Below are 17100 nucleotides of genomic sequence, written 5' to 3' on the forward strand. Positions count from 1 at the left end.
AGATCAGAAACGTGTAAGGCAAGCGTGTACTATCTCTCCAGCTATCATGTACTATCTTTCCAGAGCTGTACTATCTCTCCAGCCCCTGTTAATTCTTTTAATTGTGTGAATTGTTTACTAATCTTAGTTGGCTATTTTTTATGTTTTGATTCCTCTCTTAGTAAATGTGGTCTATAAAGTAGACATTTTTAAATATTTTTGTGACTTTGTGACTAATACATAAGCATATTTTTAAAATTTTCATAAAGTTGTTCACAATAATGGATTCCAGTCAATATTTTGACACCAGTACCACCACCGTCACACCTTCCACCACCATTATTTTGAATTTTCCACCTCCACTCAAACTGCTGAAGAGGCAAATGCTAGATAATTTATTTGTATTGCCTGCTATGAATGTCGCATGGCTGCAAGAGTGGCCACGTGCTCCTAGAAATCTGAAATGTTAGATAATTAGGGTCTGAAGAAATCTCTCAGTGAGCTGCTCGGTTCAGAGATTCTTTTCTGTGTCCATTGCAGGATATTTTTGGTAAATATTTCAGTCTTGAGAATAATATAAATTCAATCATTATTCAGTTCCAGGTTTGATGTGTTTATTTAATTTATTTGTATTTTTGAACTCTATTGTAATTTTCACAAATTATCTTATTGCCTATATAGATTCACTATTTTCTACCTGCCATTCTGTCTATTTTCACTATGTAGATTTTAGACATGTATGTTTTCACTACAACTATACTTCCTGCATGGGTTATTTCTTTTAGCTTTAAAAATATCTTTTTATCTATGATTATGCTTTTGCCTTAACATCCAGGGTTTATTTAAGGTGATTTTATTGCAGTTGGTTGTTTTGATTAGTGAATATTGTTATAATGCATTCTATCTTCTTGCTTTCAACTTTCCAAATCATTAGAGTTTTTAAAAATTATATATTTATAGAGATGTAATTTATAGACCAAAAAATTAATTCTTTTAGAATATTCAATTCAGTAATTTTTTTCAAATACAGTCATAACTGGAAGTTTTCAGGACTTACTTGCTCAGGGATTACTCCTGGCAGTATGCAGGGCACTATATGCAGTGCCAGGTATTGAACTGGGGTCAACTACATGCAATGCAAGCTCTATATATTCAGCCTCTATTTTAGGACACAGTACATCATCTCAAAAGGGAATTCTTTACCTACTGTCTGTGACTAACCATTTTTCATCTTCCCCAGTTTTGACAACCACTAATCTTCTGTATTTATAGGTTTATCTTTTTAGACTTTTCACATAAGTAGTCCTTAAAATTTGTGTCTTTCTGTACTACCTCCAACCCCCCACCCCCACACACATACTTTTTGTATAACTTGATGATTTCCAGATCTGTGCATGTTATAATTATGTTGATACTTTATTAAATCTGAATAATATTTCTATGTATACACATACTATCTGGGCTGCAGTGATAGCACAGCAGGTAGGGCATTTGCCTTGCACATAGCCAACATGGCCGACCCAAGTTTGATTTCTCCGCCCCTTTCAGAGAGCCCGGTAAACTATGGAGAGTATCTTGCCCACATGGCAAAGCCTGGTAAGCTACCTGTGACGTATTCGATATGCCAAACACAGTAACAATTGTCACAATGGAGACGTTACTGGGCCCGCTTGAGCAAATCGATGAACAATGGGAGGACAGTGACAGTGAAACATACTATTTAATTGCATATCACATATCTTGAGACTTATCAGTGATTGTTTTCTGTTTATTATTAATATAAATAACTATTATTAACAAAATGCATATATAGTGCCTTATGTGGAAATATGGACTTTTTTCTCTTGGGTATATGTCTAAAAGGAATTGCTGGATTGCGGGGTACATCCATGTTGAACATTTTGAGGAAATGTCCAGCTGTATTCCATGTGACTCTATTTGGTAAAATTTCCACCAACAATGTATGAGAGTTTCAGTTTTTCTATACTCTCATCCTGTGTTTGAACATTAAAACCCTAGCACAGGTTTTTTGACACTACACTGATAGATTCTTTATGGGCTTCCTGGAGGCATGTTTCACCTAGATACCTTTGTGTTCCATGTTACTGGTGTCTGGATTTTGGTTTTTCTCTCTTTAAAGGTTAATATATGTATTAAAAATTAACGACTGTTTTATTGGGGCTTGGAACGTAGATGGGTGGTCAAGGATGTATGCCCTCAATACTCCAGGACCAGGTTCAAGTCCTGGCACAACATTGCTCACCTATTTGCTACTGGGTGTGGTCCTGGTGTCCCCAGAACCTAAAGGAGTACCCAGTGGCCTATCCTCTCTCCTTAACAGCACTGCATTGGCAGCAAAGCATTGAATCATTTGGCCTGTTTGCCTCACTATCAGAGTGGCCCCTGGCTCCTGAGCATTACTTGGGAAGTACCTCCTCTTCTCCAAAAATGCTGCTATGCTTAGGATTTTTATGATTTGAGAAGATGAGAATCAGGAAGTATATATCTCAGATAAGCATTCATATTGGATTAGCCTCACATTCCAGGAATTTGAGCAGATCAGTGCAAATGTATTACTATGAAATGGTTGATTTAGAGTTGCAGGTGCTGCTTAGGGCTGTGGGCCAGAGTTGTTCTTCTGGCTAAAGTTTTGGACCGTATATGACCATTACTATATTGAGTTCATCTGATCCCACATGAATTAATTCATCTTTTTTGTTATTTTTCAGCTAGAAGTTTCAAAAAAAAATACTGAAAAGAAAAAGCCAAAAGTTAGAAAAAGGAAAAGGTATGCTTTTTAAAATGAAAAAACACTCAATGTTTTAATTTAACTGTTTCATTAAGAAACATTCTCTGTCCCACCCAACCCAGAGGTTCTGAGGGACAAAGACCATACCTTGCAATAACCATGGCCAGGTCTTCAGGAGTGGATGTCGGTGTTGGAGTCATGTGATATTGGTGATTGAACTCAGAGATTGTGAAAACCAGATATGAATTCCAGTCTTTTGTACTTTTTCCCAGTTCTATTAAAATTGCCTATTAAACTAAAATTATTATTATGAAATAAAAAGCTGTGCATACATTATATTTGATTATGACAGTTCCTTCATGATTCTTGATTCTGTAACTCTAAAGCAATGTTGTGTTTAAATTTTTCTAATAGAAGTAATAGAATTATAAGGAGTAGTCTTTAGTATATGAAGAAAGGTTAATGTTTTCATAAATATTATTTTTTAACACAATATTATTCGAGCAAATGAGAAGTCAGTTTAATAATAGACAGCATAGTCAAACTTCATAATGATCGGATAAGTCCCTTATGAGAACTTTAGTGTATATCAATGAACCAGCCATCTAATTTATTTATTATATTTTTTGTGAATGGTGATCAGGATTGTTTAAAGGAGTACTTTTCTTTTTTTTTATACAATGATCAGATACTCATCCCTCCACCAGTGCCCATTTTCCACCAACATGGATAATATCCCCCCCACCCCCATCTCCCCATCCCCCCCTGCCTCTGTGGCAGGGCAATCCCCTGTGTTCTCTCTCTCATTTTGGGTGTTGTGGTCTGCAAAAGAGGCATTGAGTGGCAAACATGTTCAGTCCATAGTCTACTTTCGACATGCATCTCCCCTCCTGGGAGGATCCTCCAAACAGCCTTTATTTGGTGCTCCCTTCTCTATCTGAACTGCCCTTTCCCCTAGAATACCCGGCTGGCCTCTAAGTTATGGAGTAATCCTCCTGGTGCTGATCTCAGCTATTCTTGGGTATTAATCTCATATTTTGTTACTTTATATCCCCCAGATGAATGCAATCTTTCCATGTCTATCCCTCTCTTTATGACTCATTTCGCTTACCATGATACTTTCCATGTTGTACCATTTGTATGTAAATTTCATGACTTCATCTTTTCTAACAGCTACATAGTACTCCATTGTGTAGATGTACCAAAGTTTCTTTAACCAGTCATCTGTTCTTGGGCATTCAGGTTTCTTCCAGTTTCTGGCTATTGTAAAGAGTGCTGCAATGAACAAACAAGTGCAGATGTCACTTCGACTATACATTTTTGCCTCTCTGGGATATATTCCCAGGAGTGTTATTGCTGGGTCAAATGGGAGCTCAATTTCTAATTTTTTGAGAATCGTCCATACTGTTTTCCAGAAGGGCTGAACCAGTCGACATTCCCACCAACAGTGAAGGAGTGTCCCTTTCTGGCCACATCCGCGCCAGCATCGGTTGCTTTTGTTCTTTTGAATGTGGGCCAGTCTCTGAGGTGTGAGATGGTATCTCATTGTGGTTTTGATCTGCATCTCCCTGATGATTAATGATGTAGAGCATTTTCTCATGTGCTTTTTTGCCATTCGGATTTCTTCTTTGAGAAAGTTTCTGTTCATTTCATTGCCCCATATTTGGATGGGGTTGGATGTTTTCTTCTTGTGGATTTCAACCAGTATTTTGTATATCCTGGATATCAACCCCTTGTCAGATGTGTATTCGGTGAATATCCTTTCCCATTCTGTAGACTGTCTTTGTATTTTGGTCACTGTTTCTTTGGAGGTGCAGAAGCTCCTTAGTTTAAGATAGTCCCATTTATCTATCTCTGTTTTCACTTGCTCGGCCAGTGGCGTGGCATCTTTGAAGATACCATTAGCTTCAGTGTCATGGAGGGTTTTGCCAACTTTGTCTTCAATGTACCTTATGGTTTCTGGTCTGATGTTGAGGTCTTTAATCCATTTTGATCTTACCTTTGTACATGGTGTTAGGCAGAGTTCTGAGCCCATTTTTTTGCATATAGCCGTCCAGTGATGCCAACACAATTTATTAAAGAGGCTTTCCTTACTCCACTTCACATTACTTGCACCTTTATCAAAGATTAGATGAGCATATGATTGAGGGGAGATGTCAGTGTATTCAACCCTGTTCTATTGGTCTGCAGTTCTGCCTTTGTTCCAGTACCATGCTGTTTTAATTATTACCGTTTTGTAGTACAGTTTGAAGTTCGGGAGGTTGATTCCTCCCATTTTCTTTTTCCCAAGAATTGCTTTAGCTATTCGTGGGGGCTTATTGTTCCATATAAATTTCAGGAGTGTTTGCTCCATTTCTTTGAAGAATGTCATGGGTATCCTTATAGGGATTGCATTGAATTTATACAATGCTTTCGGTAGTATTGCCATTTTGACAATGTTAAGTCTCCCGACCCATGAGCAGGGGATATCTTTCCATTTCCTCATGTCCTCTTTTATTTCCTGAAGTAGCGTTTTGTAGTTTTCTTTGTAGAGGTCCTTTACTTCCTTAGTTAAACTGATTCCTAGGTAATTGATTTTCTGGGGCACAATTGTGAATGAGATTTTTTTTTCATGTTGCTTTCTTCTCTCTCACTGTTTGCATATAGGAAAGCCATGGACTTTTGCGTATTGATTTTATAGCCTGCAACTTTACTATACAAGTCTATTGTTTCTAGGAGTTTTTTGGTGGAAGTTATTGGGTTCTCTAAGTATAGTATCATATCATCTGCGAATAGTGAGAGCTTGTTTTCTTCCTTTCCTACCTGAATGCCCTTAATATCTTTTTCTTGCCTAATCGCTATTGCAAATACTTCCAGTACTATATTGAACAGCTATATTGGTTAATTTTCTTGAAGAACCAGTGGGCATCCTTGTCTCGTCCCTGATCATAGAGGGAAGGCTCTTAGTTTTTCCCCATTGAGGATGATGCTTACTGTAGGCTTGTGGTAGATGGCTTTAATTATGTTGAGGAAGGTCCCCTCTATACCCATTTTGGCTAGGGTTTTCATTATGAAGGGGTGCTGGATCTTGTCAAATGCTTTCTCTGCATCTATTGATATAATCTTATGCTTTTTATCTTTTCTTTTGTTGATATGGTGGATTATGTTGATTGATTTCCGAATGTTAAACCATCCTTGCATCCCTGGGATGAATCCTACTTGGTCATGGTGTATGATCTTTTTGATGAGTAGTTGGATTCTATTTGCTAGTAGTTTGTTGAGGATCTTTGCATCTGTGTTCATCAGGGATATCGGTCTGTAATTCTCTTTCTTTGTGGTATCTCTGTCTGCTTTTGGTATCAGTGAGATATTTGCTTCGTAGAAACTGTTCAGAAGTGTTTTTGATATTTCAATTTCGTGGAAAGGCTTAAAGAGGATTGGGAGTAAGTCTTCTTTAAAGATTTGGAAGAATTCACTAGTGAATCCATCGGGGCCAGGGCTTTTGTGCTTGGGGAGACTTTTTATTACCATTTCAATTTCCTTGATGGTGATAGGTCTGTTCAGGTATCCCAGGTCTTCTTGCTTCAGCCTTGGGAGTCTGTAGGAGTCTAGGAATTTATCCATTTCCTCGAGGTTTTGATGTTTCGTGGAATAAAGCTTCTCAAAGTACTCCCTGAGGATCCTCTGAATTTCTGTGGTTTCTGTTGTAATGACCCCCTTTTCATTTCTGATTCGGTTTATTAGGGTTTTCTCTCTCCCTTTCTTTGTGAGTTTTGCTAGAGGCTTATCGATCTTGTTAATTTTCTTGAAGAACCAGCTCTTGGTTTCATTGATCTTTCGGATTGTTTTTTTGGTTTATATCTCGTTAATCTCTGCTCTGAGTTTAATTATTTCCTTTCTCCTGTTTGGGTTGTACTCCTTTTTTTTTGGTCCTCCAAGCTCTTAAGCTGTGAGGTTAGGTTACTTATGTGTGCTCGCTCCTCCTTCTTGAGGAATGCTTGTAGAGCTATAAACCTTCCTCTTAGCACAGCTTTTGCTGTGTCCCATAGGTTTTGGTAACTCGTGTTCTCATTTTCATTCGTTTCTAGGAATCTTTTGATTTCCTCTTTGATTTCCTGTCTAATCCACTCGTTGTTCAATAGTGCACTGTTTAATTTCCAGGTGTTTGATTTAGTTTTCTGTTTTTGTGTGTGATTTACTTCTAATTTCAGCGCATTATGGTCTGAGAAGATTGTTGATACAATCTCTATCTTCTTAATTTTATGGAGGCATGTTTTGTGGCTCAGCATGTGGTCTATCTTGGAGAATGTTCTATGTACGCTTGAGAAGAATGTGTATTCAGCTTTTTGTGGATGAAGTGTCCTGTATATATCTACTAAGTCCCTTTCTTCCATTGTTTCCCTCAGATGAAGTATGTCCTTGCTAAGCTTGAGTCTGATTGATCTATCAAGAGGAGACAAAGTGGTGTTGAAGTCTCCCACTAGTATTGTGTTGCTATTGATGTCTTTTTCCAAATCTATAAGTAGTTGTTTTAAGTACTTTGTTGGTCTCTCATTAGGTGCATATACATTTATTATTATAAGTTCTTCCTGTTGTACAGATCCTTTGATCAATAAGAAATGGCCTTCACTGTCTCTTATGACCTTCCTCACTCTGAAATCGATGTGGTCTGATATTAGGATGGCTACCCCAGCTTTTTTATGGGAGCTGTTTGCCTGTAGGATTGTTTTCCAGCCTTTGACTCTGAGTCTCTGTTTGCTTAGACTATTGAGATGTGTTTCTTGCAGGCAGCAGAATGTTGGGTTTCAATTTTCTAATGCATCCTGCCACTCTATGTCTTTTAATTGGTGCGTTTAGCCCATTGACATTGAGATAGATTATTGTTATGGGATTTTTTCCGATTGTTCTGTTGAAATTTGGTGTATTTGAGGGGCCTTTCTTGCTTTAAAGTAGCCCATTTCGTTGTTCTTGGAACCATGGTTTTGCGTCTATGTAGTTCCTGAGCTGTTGTTTGTCTGTGAAACTGTGTGTTGTTCCTTCTATTATGAATGAGAGTCTTGCTGGGAAAAGTATTTTTGGGGAGGCATTTATTTCATTGAGTTTTTTCACTATGTCCCACCACTGTTTTCGGGCCATGAGGGTTTCATCAGAAAAATCAGCTGTGAATTTTAAGGATGCTCCTTTGTAAGAGATTTCTTTCTTCGATCTTGCTGCTTTCAGAATTTTGTCTCTGTCTAAGGTTTTGGTCATTTTGATCAGAATGTGTCTTGGGGTATTTTTATTCGGATTTCTTCTAGCTGGTACCCTTCGGGCCTCCTGAATGTGGTCACAAGTTTTCTTCAGCTCTGGAAATGTTGTAGCAGTGATGTCTTTGACAGTTTCTTCTTCATCGAGGTTTTCTTCCTGTCTCTCTGGGACTCCAATAATTCTTATGTTACCCCTCTTGGCTTCATCATGATCTTCTCTTGCCATCTGTTCCCGAATTGTGAGTCTCTTTTCCATTTTCTGCTCTTTTCTGGAGAGTCTCTGAACTTCATCTTCGAGCTCACTGATTCTGTTCTCAGCAGCTCTTACTGTGCTGCTGAGGCCTTCCACTGAGATTTTTCAATTCGCCTATGAGATTTTTCAGGTCTGACATTTCTGATTGCATTTTCCTCATTTCTGCCTTCAAATCTTCTTGTCTTCTTTTGGCATTGCTTTCCATTGTTTCTTTTAGTTCCCTAAGCATCGTAAGTAGCTCCCTTCTGAATTCCTGTCAGAGAGGTTGTCTAACACTATAGTACTGTTGGTGTCATCTGGGCTAGACTCTTCAATAAGAATGTTTGGTGGGCTTTTGCATTGCTTTACCATCGTGACAAGTGTGGTTTAGTCCTTCACGTTCACTGTTACTATTCTGCTTGATATGCAGTGTGAGTTAAGATAGGCTTATGAGTTATTGGCTACTGTGTTTCTAGTGTCTGAGCTAAACTAGAGAAGTTTCCATCTAAGAAGGTAGCTTATGGTTCCTATGGCATATGTAGTGGGAAAATATTTCACGGCCGCGTTAGCAGGCACAGCTCCAAAAAGAGTCCCTGGCACTAGGCGAGCAGTTAGGAACGTCTCCTGGTTGGAATGAGGAGCCGTTCAGCTTTGTTGTCCAGAGCTGGGCCTCCGTGCCTGTCCTGCGCAGATCAGGGGAGAAATCCGGCTTTCTAGGAGATGGATCTAGCTGCGCATGCCCAGAGAGGGTCCCAGGCCCTTGGGGGCGGGCTGTACCTGGTTGGAATTGGAGCCGTTCAGCTTTGTTGCCCAGAGCTGGGCCTCCGTGCCTATCCCGCGCAGATCAGGGGAGAAAACCAGCTTTCTAGGAGATGGATCTAGCTGTGCATGCCCAGAGAGGGTCCCATGCCCTTGGGTGGAGTCCTTTTCAAAGTATAGGACTGACCCTAATAGATAGTCCTTTTCTTTTTTATTTTCAGAAGTTGAGTAAAAATTTTCAAAGGACGTTCACTGTCTTCTCATTTACATTTCACTGTAACCCCTTAACATGGTGGGGGGTGTATTACAGTTATCTAAAAGAAATTGTAGCTTATATTTCAGTCTGGAAAAATACAGTTTTGTAATGCTCTGCACATTTACCTGTGTTGTGAAGTTTATTAATTTCTCAGAGCATCAATAGATTTCTGGAAAGGGGTAAGATTATATGAAGAAGTTCATATAAAATACCTGGCAGATTGATAGTGTGTTTTTTTTATCTTAAATCAATATTACTCCCCTTTTGTTTTTCACTGTATTATGCTGCCCTGCTTTTTGTATAAACAAGGAAAAATGCATGGAGATAAAAAATATATATTCCTATGCTATAGTTACTAATGAATATTTATGACTCATCACTTAATATATACATGATTGATTTTTGAAACTAAATCTCTCAAATTCTCTTTTTAGGGCAGACATTTTAAAATGCTCTTTTGAAAATGTTTGTTCAGATGATGCATTATCGAAGGAAAACATGGGTATGTGAAGACCTGTTCTGCTTTTAGTTATTGTTAACTATATGTAGTTCACCAAATGTAGATGTACATCTAGGAAAAACATGAGTTGTTTTGGGTATTGACTCATACACAATAATTTTTCTTTTTTTAAAATTTTTATTAGTGAAACACCATGAGGTACATTTGTAGACTTACAAATTTTTTGTGCTTGAGTTTCAATTATACAATGATCAAGCACCATCCCTCTACCAGTGCCCATTTTCCACCACCACTGATCCCAGTATCCCTCCCACTCCCCATCCCCCCCATACCACCCTGCCTCTGTGGCAGGGCATTCCCTTTTGTTCTCTCCTTCCTTTTGGGTGTTGTGGTTTGCAAAAGAGGCATTGAGTGGCAGTCATGTTTGGTCTATAGTCTACTCTCAGCATGCTTCTCCCATCCTGGGAGGATCCTCCCAACACCCTTTATTTGGTGCTCTCTTCTCTATCTGAGCTGCATTTCCCTTAGCATACACAACAATTTTTCATTTGTATTTATTTTTTCTGTTCACTTGAGTTAAATTTTCTCTGACATTGCCATGAATATTTTTTAAAGTACCAACAGTTGTCAAAATTAATCAGTGTAAGTACATTTTAGTGCAGACCTATCCTTTCAGAATGAGGTCCCAGGATGCCAAAAGGAAAAAGGGAAGAAAAACTACAGTAGCACAGCAGTAGGGCGTTTGCCTTGCACATGGCCGACATGGCCCACCCGAGTTCGATTCCTCTGCCCCTCTCAGAGAGCCTGGCATGCTACCGAGAGTATCTCACCTACACGGCAAACCTGCCAACCTACCCATGATATATTTGATATGCCAAACACAGTAACAACAAGTCTCACGATGGAGACGTTGCTGGGCCCACTAGAGCAAATCAATTTACAACAGGAGGACAGTGACAGTGACCCTTCCTTTGTCTTAATTACCATTGGTATTAGTACAGAGAGAGGAAATTTTAGTTTTCAAAGGTAATTGTGTCCTCTCCCTCTATTATTGTTTGGAAAGCAGACAAATGTTTATTCGTGTGGCAGAACTTTGGCAGCAATGTGAAGAGGTTTCAAAGCCCATTAAACCCCTGAATTTTTCTGTACCACATTCTACCCTCTGTAGTTCGATCCAGTGGCACAGCCTTTCAATTGACTAAGCCATTCATCTGTATCCTCATTTAACAAAAGTCAAACCATCAAGGGAAGAAAAGAGGAGTAAATTAATTTTTAAAAATCTTCTGTTTTTTTTTTTACTCTCCTAAGCCATTACAAAATTTTGGTGTTTCTCTTTTAAAATTTATTCTGTTGCTGATTTCCTGCTAATTAAGGTTCATTTGGGGGACTATTTTCTCCCTTTGTCTCATGTGATTAAGTATTTTCGTAGAAAGGAAAAAAATTCATTTGATCTCCTGTCTGACTCACCATTATTGTTGAGGACTAGTAGGGTAGTCTTGACCTCTCTAGGCCATGTAAGATACTACAGCATGGCATTTATAGCCTGGAAATTACTCTTCCATATAAATAAGTGAATGCATTTCAGTGGTTATCCACATATAGGGAGACCCTTTCAAAAGTCTAACATACACACCTAGTACCATAGCTGGGATATGGAATCAACCAAAGTGTCTCACAACTAGATGAGACATTACTATGCAGCTGCAAGTAATGATGAAATCATGCAGTTTGCTGCAACTTGCATGGAACTAATGGATAGTATGTAAGGTCAGAAGTACAAGATTAAATGCTGAATACTGTACTTGCCTTGCATGCAGCCATCCTGGGTTCAATCCCTGTCATCCCAAATGTTCCCCCAAGAGCTACTAGGAGTAATTACTGAGCACAGAGTAAGTAGTAAGCCCCGAGCATCACCAGGTGTGGCTCTGCCCCCCATTTTTAAATTAACTTAAGGTACCTGTTAATGAGTTTAGCTGGGAGGGTAGGAAGAAAACTGGGGGCAAGAGAAATTGACACTGTTTGAGATTGGTGTTGAATCATTGTATGACTATAACTCCATTTCTAAATCATTGTATTTAAATAGCCTGCACTGTATAGCACTGTCTTTCCATTGTTCATCGATTTGCTCAAGCAGATTTGTTGTTACTGTGTTTGGCATATCGAATAAGTCTTGGGTAGCTTGCCAAGCTTTGCTGTGTGGACAAGATACTCTCTGTAGCTTGCTGGGCTCACCAATAGGGGTGGAGGAATCGAACTCAGGTCGGCCACGTTGGCCAAGTGCTAGGCAAATTTTGTGAAAAAAGAACTTTAGATTCTGTGTGGCTCTAAAATGTCTGAAGAGTTCAATGCTGAGTTAAACTATCTGTTTTTTACCCCCTCATTCCAGTTTGAAAACCAAAGAGCAGAAACATCTAGCTTATTACATTCTTTGAAAGAATAGACTACTTTCTGAAAGAGTAGATTTTTTTATAGTATATCCTTTCTGTTTTAAACCTCTATCAAAAGTTCTGTATTTCCCTTGATCCAAGCCTCTGAAAACTCTCATTTCTTCTTAGCTTAATTTTAAATCCAAAGAATAAGAAGAAAAGTATACCTTCTTCTTGAATTTCTGCCCCAGTTTTTGATCCCTTCTCCCTCATATCCTGGGTGTGAACATCTCCTTTGAGTCTACTTTTGCTATTCTTTCATAAGTTTTTTTTTCCAGCATTAAAGCATTTTTTCCCTTTATTTTATTTTATTTTTTTTTACAGTTGTAGATTTACCATTTTTTGTGCTTTGGTTTCGATTATACAATGATCAGATACCCATCCCTCAACCAGTGCCCATTTTCCACCACCATGGATAATATCCCTCCCACCCCCATCCCCTCATCCCCCCTGTCTCTGTGGCAGGGCAATCCCCTGTGTTCTCTCTCTCCTTTTGGGTGTTGTGGTCTGCAAAAGAGGCATTGAGTGGCAAACATGTTCAGTCCATAGTCTACTTTCGACATGCATCTCCCCTCCTGGGAGAATCCTCCAAACATCCTTGATTTGGTGCTCCCTTCTCTATCTGAACTGCCATTTCCTATAGGATACCAGACTGGCCTGTAAGTTATGGAGTAATCCTCCTGGTGTTGATCTCAGCTATTCTTGGGTATTAATCTCATACTTTGTAACTTTATATCCCCCAGATGAATGCAATCTTTCTATGTCTATCCCTCTCTTTCTGACTCATTTCGCGTAGCATGATAATTTCCATATTGTACCACTTGTATGTAAATTTCATGACTTCATCTTTTCTAACAGCTACATAGTACTCCATTGTGTAGATGTACCAAAGTTTCTTTAACCAGTCATCTGTTCTTGGGCATTCAGGTTTCTTCCAGTTTCTGGCTACTGTAAAGAGTGCTACAATGAACAAACAAGTACAGATGTCACTTCGACTATACATTTTTGCCTCTCTGGGATATATTCCCAGGAGTGGTATTGCTGGGTCAAATGGGAGCTCAATTTCTAATTTTTTGAGAATCGTCCATACTGTTTTCCAGAAGGGCTGAACCAGTGGACATTTCCAACAACAGTGAAGGAGTGTCCCTTTCTCGCCACATCCACGCCAGCATCGGTTGCTTTTGTTCTTTTGAATGTGGGCCAGTCTCTGAGGTGTGAGATGGTATCTCATTGTGGTTTTGATCTGCATCTCCCTGATGATTAATGATGTAGAGCATTTTCTCATGTGCTTTTTTGCCATTCGGATTTCTTCTTTGAGAAAGTTTCTGTTCATTTCATTGCCCCATATTTGGATGAGGTTGGATGTTTTCTTCTTGTGGAGTTTAAACAGTATTTTGTATATCCTGGATATCAACCCCTTGTCAGATGTGTATTCGGTGAATATCCTTTCCCATTCTGTAGACTGTCTTTGTATTTTGGTCACTGTTTCTTTGGAGGTGCAGAAGCTTCTTAGTTTAAGATAGTCCCATTTATCTATCTCTGTTTTCAGTTGCTCGGCCACTGGCGTGGCATCTTTGAAGATACCATTAGCTTCAATGTCATGGAGGGTTTTACCAACTTTATCGTCAATGTACCTTATGGTTTCTGGTCTGATGTTGAGGTCTTTAATCCATTTTGATCTTACTTTTCTACATGGTGTTAGGCAGAGTTCTGAGCCTATTTTTTTGCATGTCGCCGTCCAGTGATGCCAACACAATTTATTAAAGAGGCTTTCCTTACTCCACTTCACATTACTTGCACCTTTATCAAAGATTAGATGAGCATATGATTGAGGGGAGATGTCAGTGTATTCAACCCTGTTCCATTGGTCTGCAGTTCTGCCTTTGTTCCAGTACCATGCTGTTTTAATTATTACTGCTTTGTAGTAAAGTTTGAAGTTCAGGAGGTTGATTCCTCCCATTTTCTTTTTCCCAAGAATTGCTTTAGCTATTCGTGGGGGCTTATTGTTCCATATAAATTTCAGAAGTGTTTGCTCCATTTCTTTGAAGAATGTCATGGGTATCCTTATAGGGATTGCATTGAATTTATACAATGCTTTCGGTAGTATTGCCATTTTGACAATGTTAAGTCTCCCGACCCATGAGCAGGGGATATCTTTCCATTTCCTCATGTCCTCTTTTATTTCCTGAAGTAGCGTTTTGTAGTTTTCTTTGTATAGGTCCTTTACTTCCTTAGTTAAACTGATTCCTAGGTACTTGATTTTCTGGGGCACAATTGTGAACGGGATTGTTTTTTCCATGTTGCTTTCTTCTCTCTCACTGTTTGCGTATAGGAAAGCCATGGACTTTTGGGTATTGATTTTATAACCTGCAACTTTACTATACGAGTCTATTGTTTCTAGGAGTTTTTTGGTGGAAGTTATTGGGTTCTCTAAGTATAGTATCATATCATCTGCGAATAGTGAGAGCTTGATTTCTTCCTTTCCTACCTGAATGCCCTAAATATCTTTTTCCTGCCTAATCGCTATTGCAAGTACTTCCAGTACTATATTGAACAGCAGTGGAGAGAGTGGGCATCCCTGTCTCGTCCCTGATCTTAGAGGGAAGGCTCTCCGTTTTTCCCCATTGAGGATGATGCTTGCTGTAGTCTTGTGGTAGATGGCTTTAATTATGTTGAGGAAGGTCCCTTCTATACCCATTTTGGCTAGGGTTTTCATCATAAAGGGGTGCTGGATCTTATCAAATGCTTTCTCTGCATCTATTGATATGATCATATGCTTTTTATCTTTTCTTTTGTTGATATGGTGGATTATGTTGATTGATTTCCGAATGTTAAACCATCCTTGCATCCCTGGGATGAATCCTACTTGGTCATGGTGTATGATCTTTTTGATGAGTAGTTGGATTCTATTTGCTAGTAGTTTGTTGAGGATCTTTGCATCTGTGTTCATCAGGGATGTTGGCCTGTAATTCTCTTTCTTTGTGGTATCTCTGTCTGCTTTTGGTATCAGTGTGATATTTGCTTCGTAGAAACTGTTCGGAAGTGTTTTTGATATTTCAATCTCGTGGAAAAGCTTAAAGAGCATTGGGAGTAAGTCCTCTTTAAAGATTTGAAAGAATTCACTAGTGAATCCATCCGGTCCAGGACTTTTGTGCTTGGGGAGACTTTTTGTTACCATTTCAATTTCCTTGATGGTGATAGGTCTGTTCAGGTATCCCAGGTCTTCTTGCTTCAGCCTTGGGAGTCTGTCGGAGTCTAGGAATTTATCCATTTCCTCGAGGTTTTGATGTTCCGTGGCATAAAGCTTCTCAAAGTACTCCCTGAGGATCCTCTGAATTTCTGTGGTTTCTGTTGTAATGACCCCCTTTTCATTTCTGATTCGGTTTATTAGGGTTTTCTCTCTCCCTTTCTTTGTGAGTTTTGCTAGAGGCTTATCGATCTTGTTAATTTTCTCAAAGAACCAGCTTTTGGTTTCATTGATCTTTCGGATTGTTTTTTGGGTTTCCATTTCGTTAATCTCTGCTCTGAGTTTTATTATTTCCTTTCTCCTGTTCGGGTTGTGCTCCTTTTTTTGGTCCTTCTCCAAGTTCTTAAGCTGTGAGGTTAGGTTACTTATGTGTGCTCGCTCCTCCTTCCTGACGAATGCTTGTAGAGCTATAAACTTTCCTCTTAACACAGCCTTTGCTGTGTCCCATAAGTTTTGGTAACTCGTGTTCTCATTTTCATTCGTTTCTAGGAATCTTTTGATTTCCTCTTTGATTTCCTGTCTAATCCACTCGTTGTTCAATAGTGCACTGTTTAATTTCCAGGTGTTTGATTTAGTTTTCTGTTTTTCTGTGTGATTTGCTTCTAATTTCAGCGCATTATGGTCTGAGAAGATTGTTGATACAATCTCTATCTTCTTAATTTTATGGAGGCATGTTTTGTGGCTCAGCATGTGGTCTATCTTGGAGAATGTTCCATGTACGCTTGAGAAGAATGTGTATTCAGCTTTTTGTGGATGAAGTGTCGTGTATATATCTACTAAGTCCCTTTCTTCCATTGTTTCCCTCAAATGAAGTATGTCCTTGCTAAGCTTGAGTCTGGTTGATCTATCAAGAGGTGACAAAGCAGTGTTGAAGTCTCCCACTAGTATTGTGTTGCTATTGATGTCTTTTTCCAAATCTATGAGTAGTTGTTTTAAGTACTTTGCTGGTCTCTCATTAGGTGCATATACATTTATTATTGTAAGTTCTTCCTGTTGTACAGATCCTTTGATCAATAAGAAATGGCCTTCATTGTCTCTTATGACCTTCCTCACTCTGAAATCGATGTGGTCTGATATAAGGATGGTTACCCCAGCTTTTTTATGGGAGCTGTTTGCCTGTGGGATTGTTTTCCAGCCTTTGACTCTGAGTCTGTGTTTGCTTTGACTATTGAGATGCGTTTCTTGCAGGCAGCAGAATGTTGGGTTCAATTTTCTAATCCTTCCTGCCACTCTATGTCTTTTAATTGGTGTGTTTAGCCCATTGACATTGAGATAGATTATTGTTATGGGATTTTGTCCCGTTGTTCTGTTAAAATTTGGTGTATTTGAGTGGCCTTTCTTGCCTTAAAGTAGCCCATTTCGTTTTTCTTGGAACCATGGTTTTGAGTCTATGAAGTTCCTGAGCTGTTGTTTGTCTGTGAAACTGTGTGTTGTTCCTTCTATTATGAATGAGAGTCTTGCTGGGAAAAGTATTTTTGGGGAGGCATTTATTTCATTGAGTTTTTTCACTATGTCCCACCACTGTTTTCGGGCCATGAGGGTTTCATCAGAAAAATCAGCTGTGAATTTTAAGGATGCTCCTTTGTAAGAGATTTCTTTCTTCGATCTTGCTGCTTTCAGAATTTTGTCTCTGTCTAAGGTTTTGGTCATTTTGATCAGAATGTGTCTTGGGGTATTTTTATTCGGATTTCTTCTAGCTGGTACCCTTCGGGCCTCCTGAATGTGGTCACAAGTTTTCTTCAGCTCTGGAAATGTTGTAGCAGTGAT

At 38.9% G+C, this 17100-nt stretch overlaps 1 protein-coding gene across 1 annotated transcript in view; it reads left to right on the forward strand.

Moving 5' to 3' along the window:
* Nucleotides 1–17100, forward strand: part of ZCWPW2 (zinc finger CW-type and PWWP domain containing 2) — a gene marked incomplete at its 5' end in the record, with an annotated part of 99115 nt that overhangs the window by 68353 nt on the left and 13662 nt on the right. Inside the window, 2 exons of the mRNA XM_056129501.1 lie at nt 2709–2767; nt 9635–9702. Of these exons, the coding sequence (XP_055985476.1) occupies nt 2709–2767; nt 9635–9702 (127 nt within the window). The remainder of the gene's footprint in view (nt 1–2708; nt 2768–9634; nt 9703–17100) is intronic.

The sequence above is a fragment of the Sorex fumeus genome, unplaced genomic scaffold, assembly GCF_029834395.1.
Source record: "Sorex fumeus unplaced genomic scaffold, SorFum_2.1 ptg000072l, whole genome shotgun sequence".
Lineage (NCBI taxonomy): Eukaryota > Metazoa > Chordata > Mammalia > Eulipotyphla > Soricidae > Sorex > Sorex fumeus.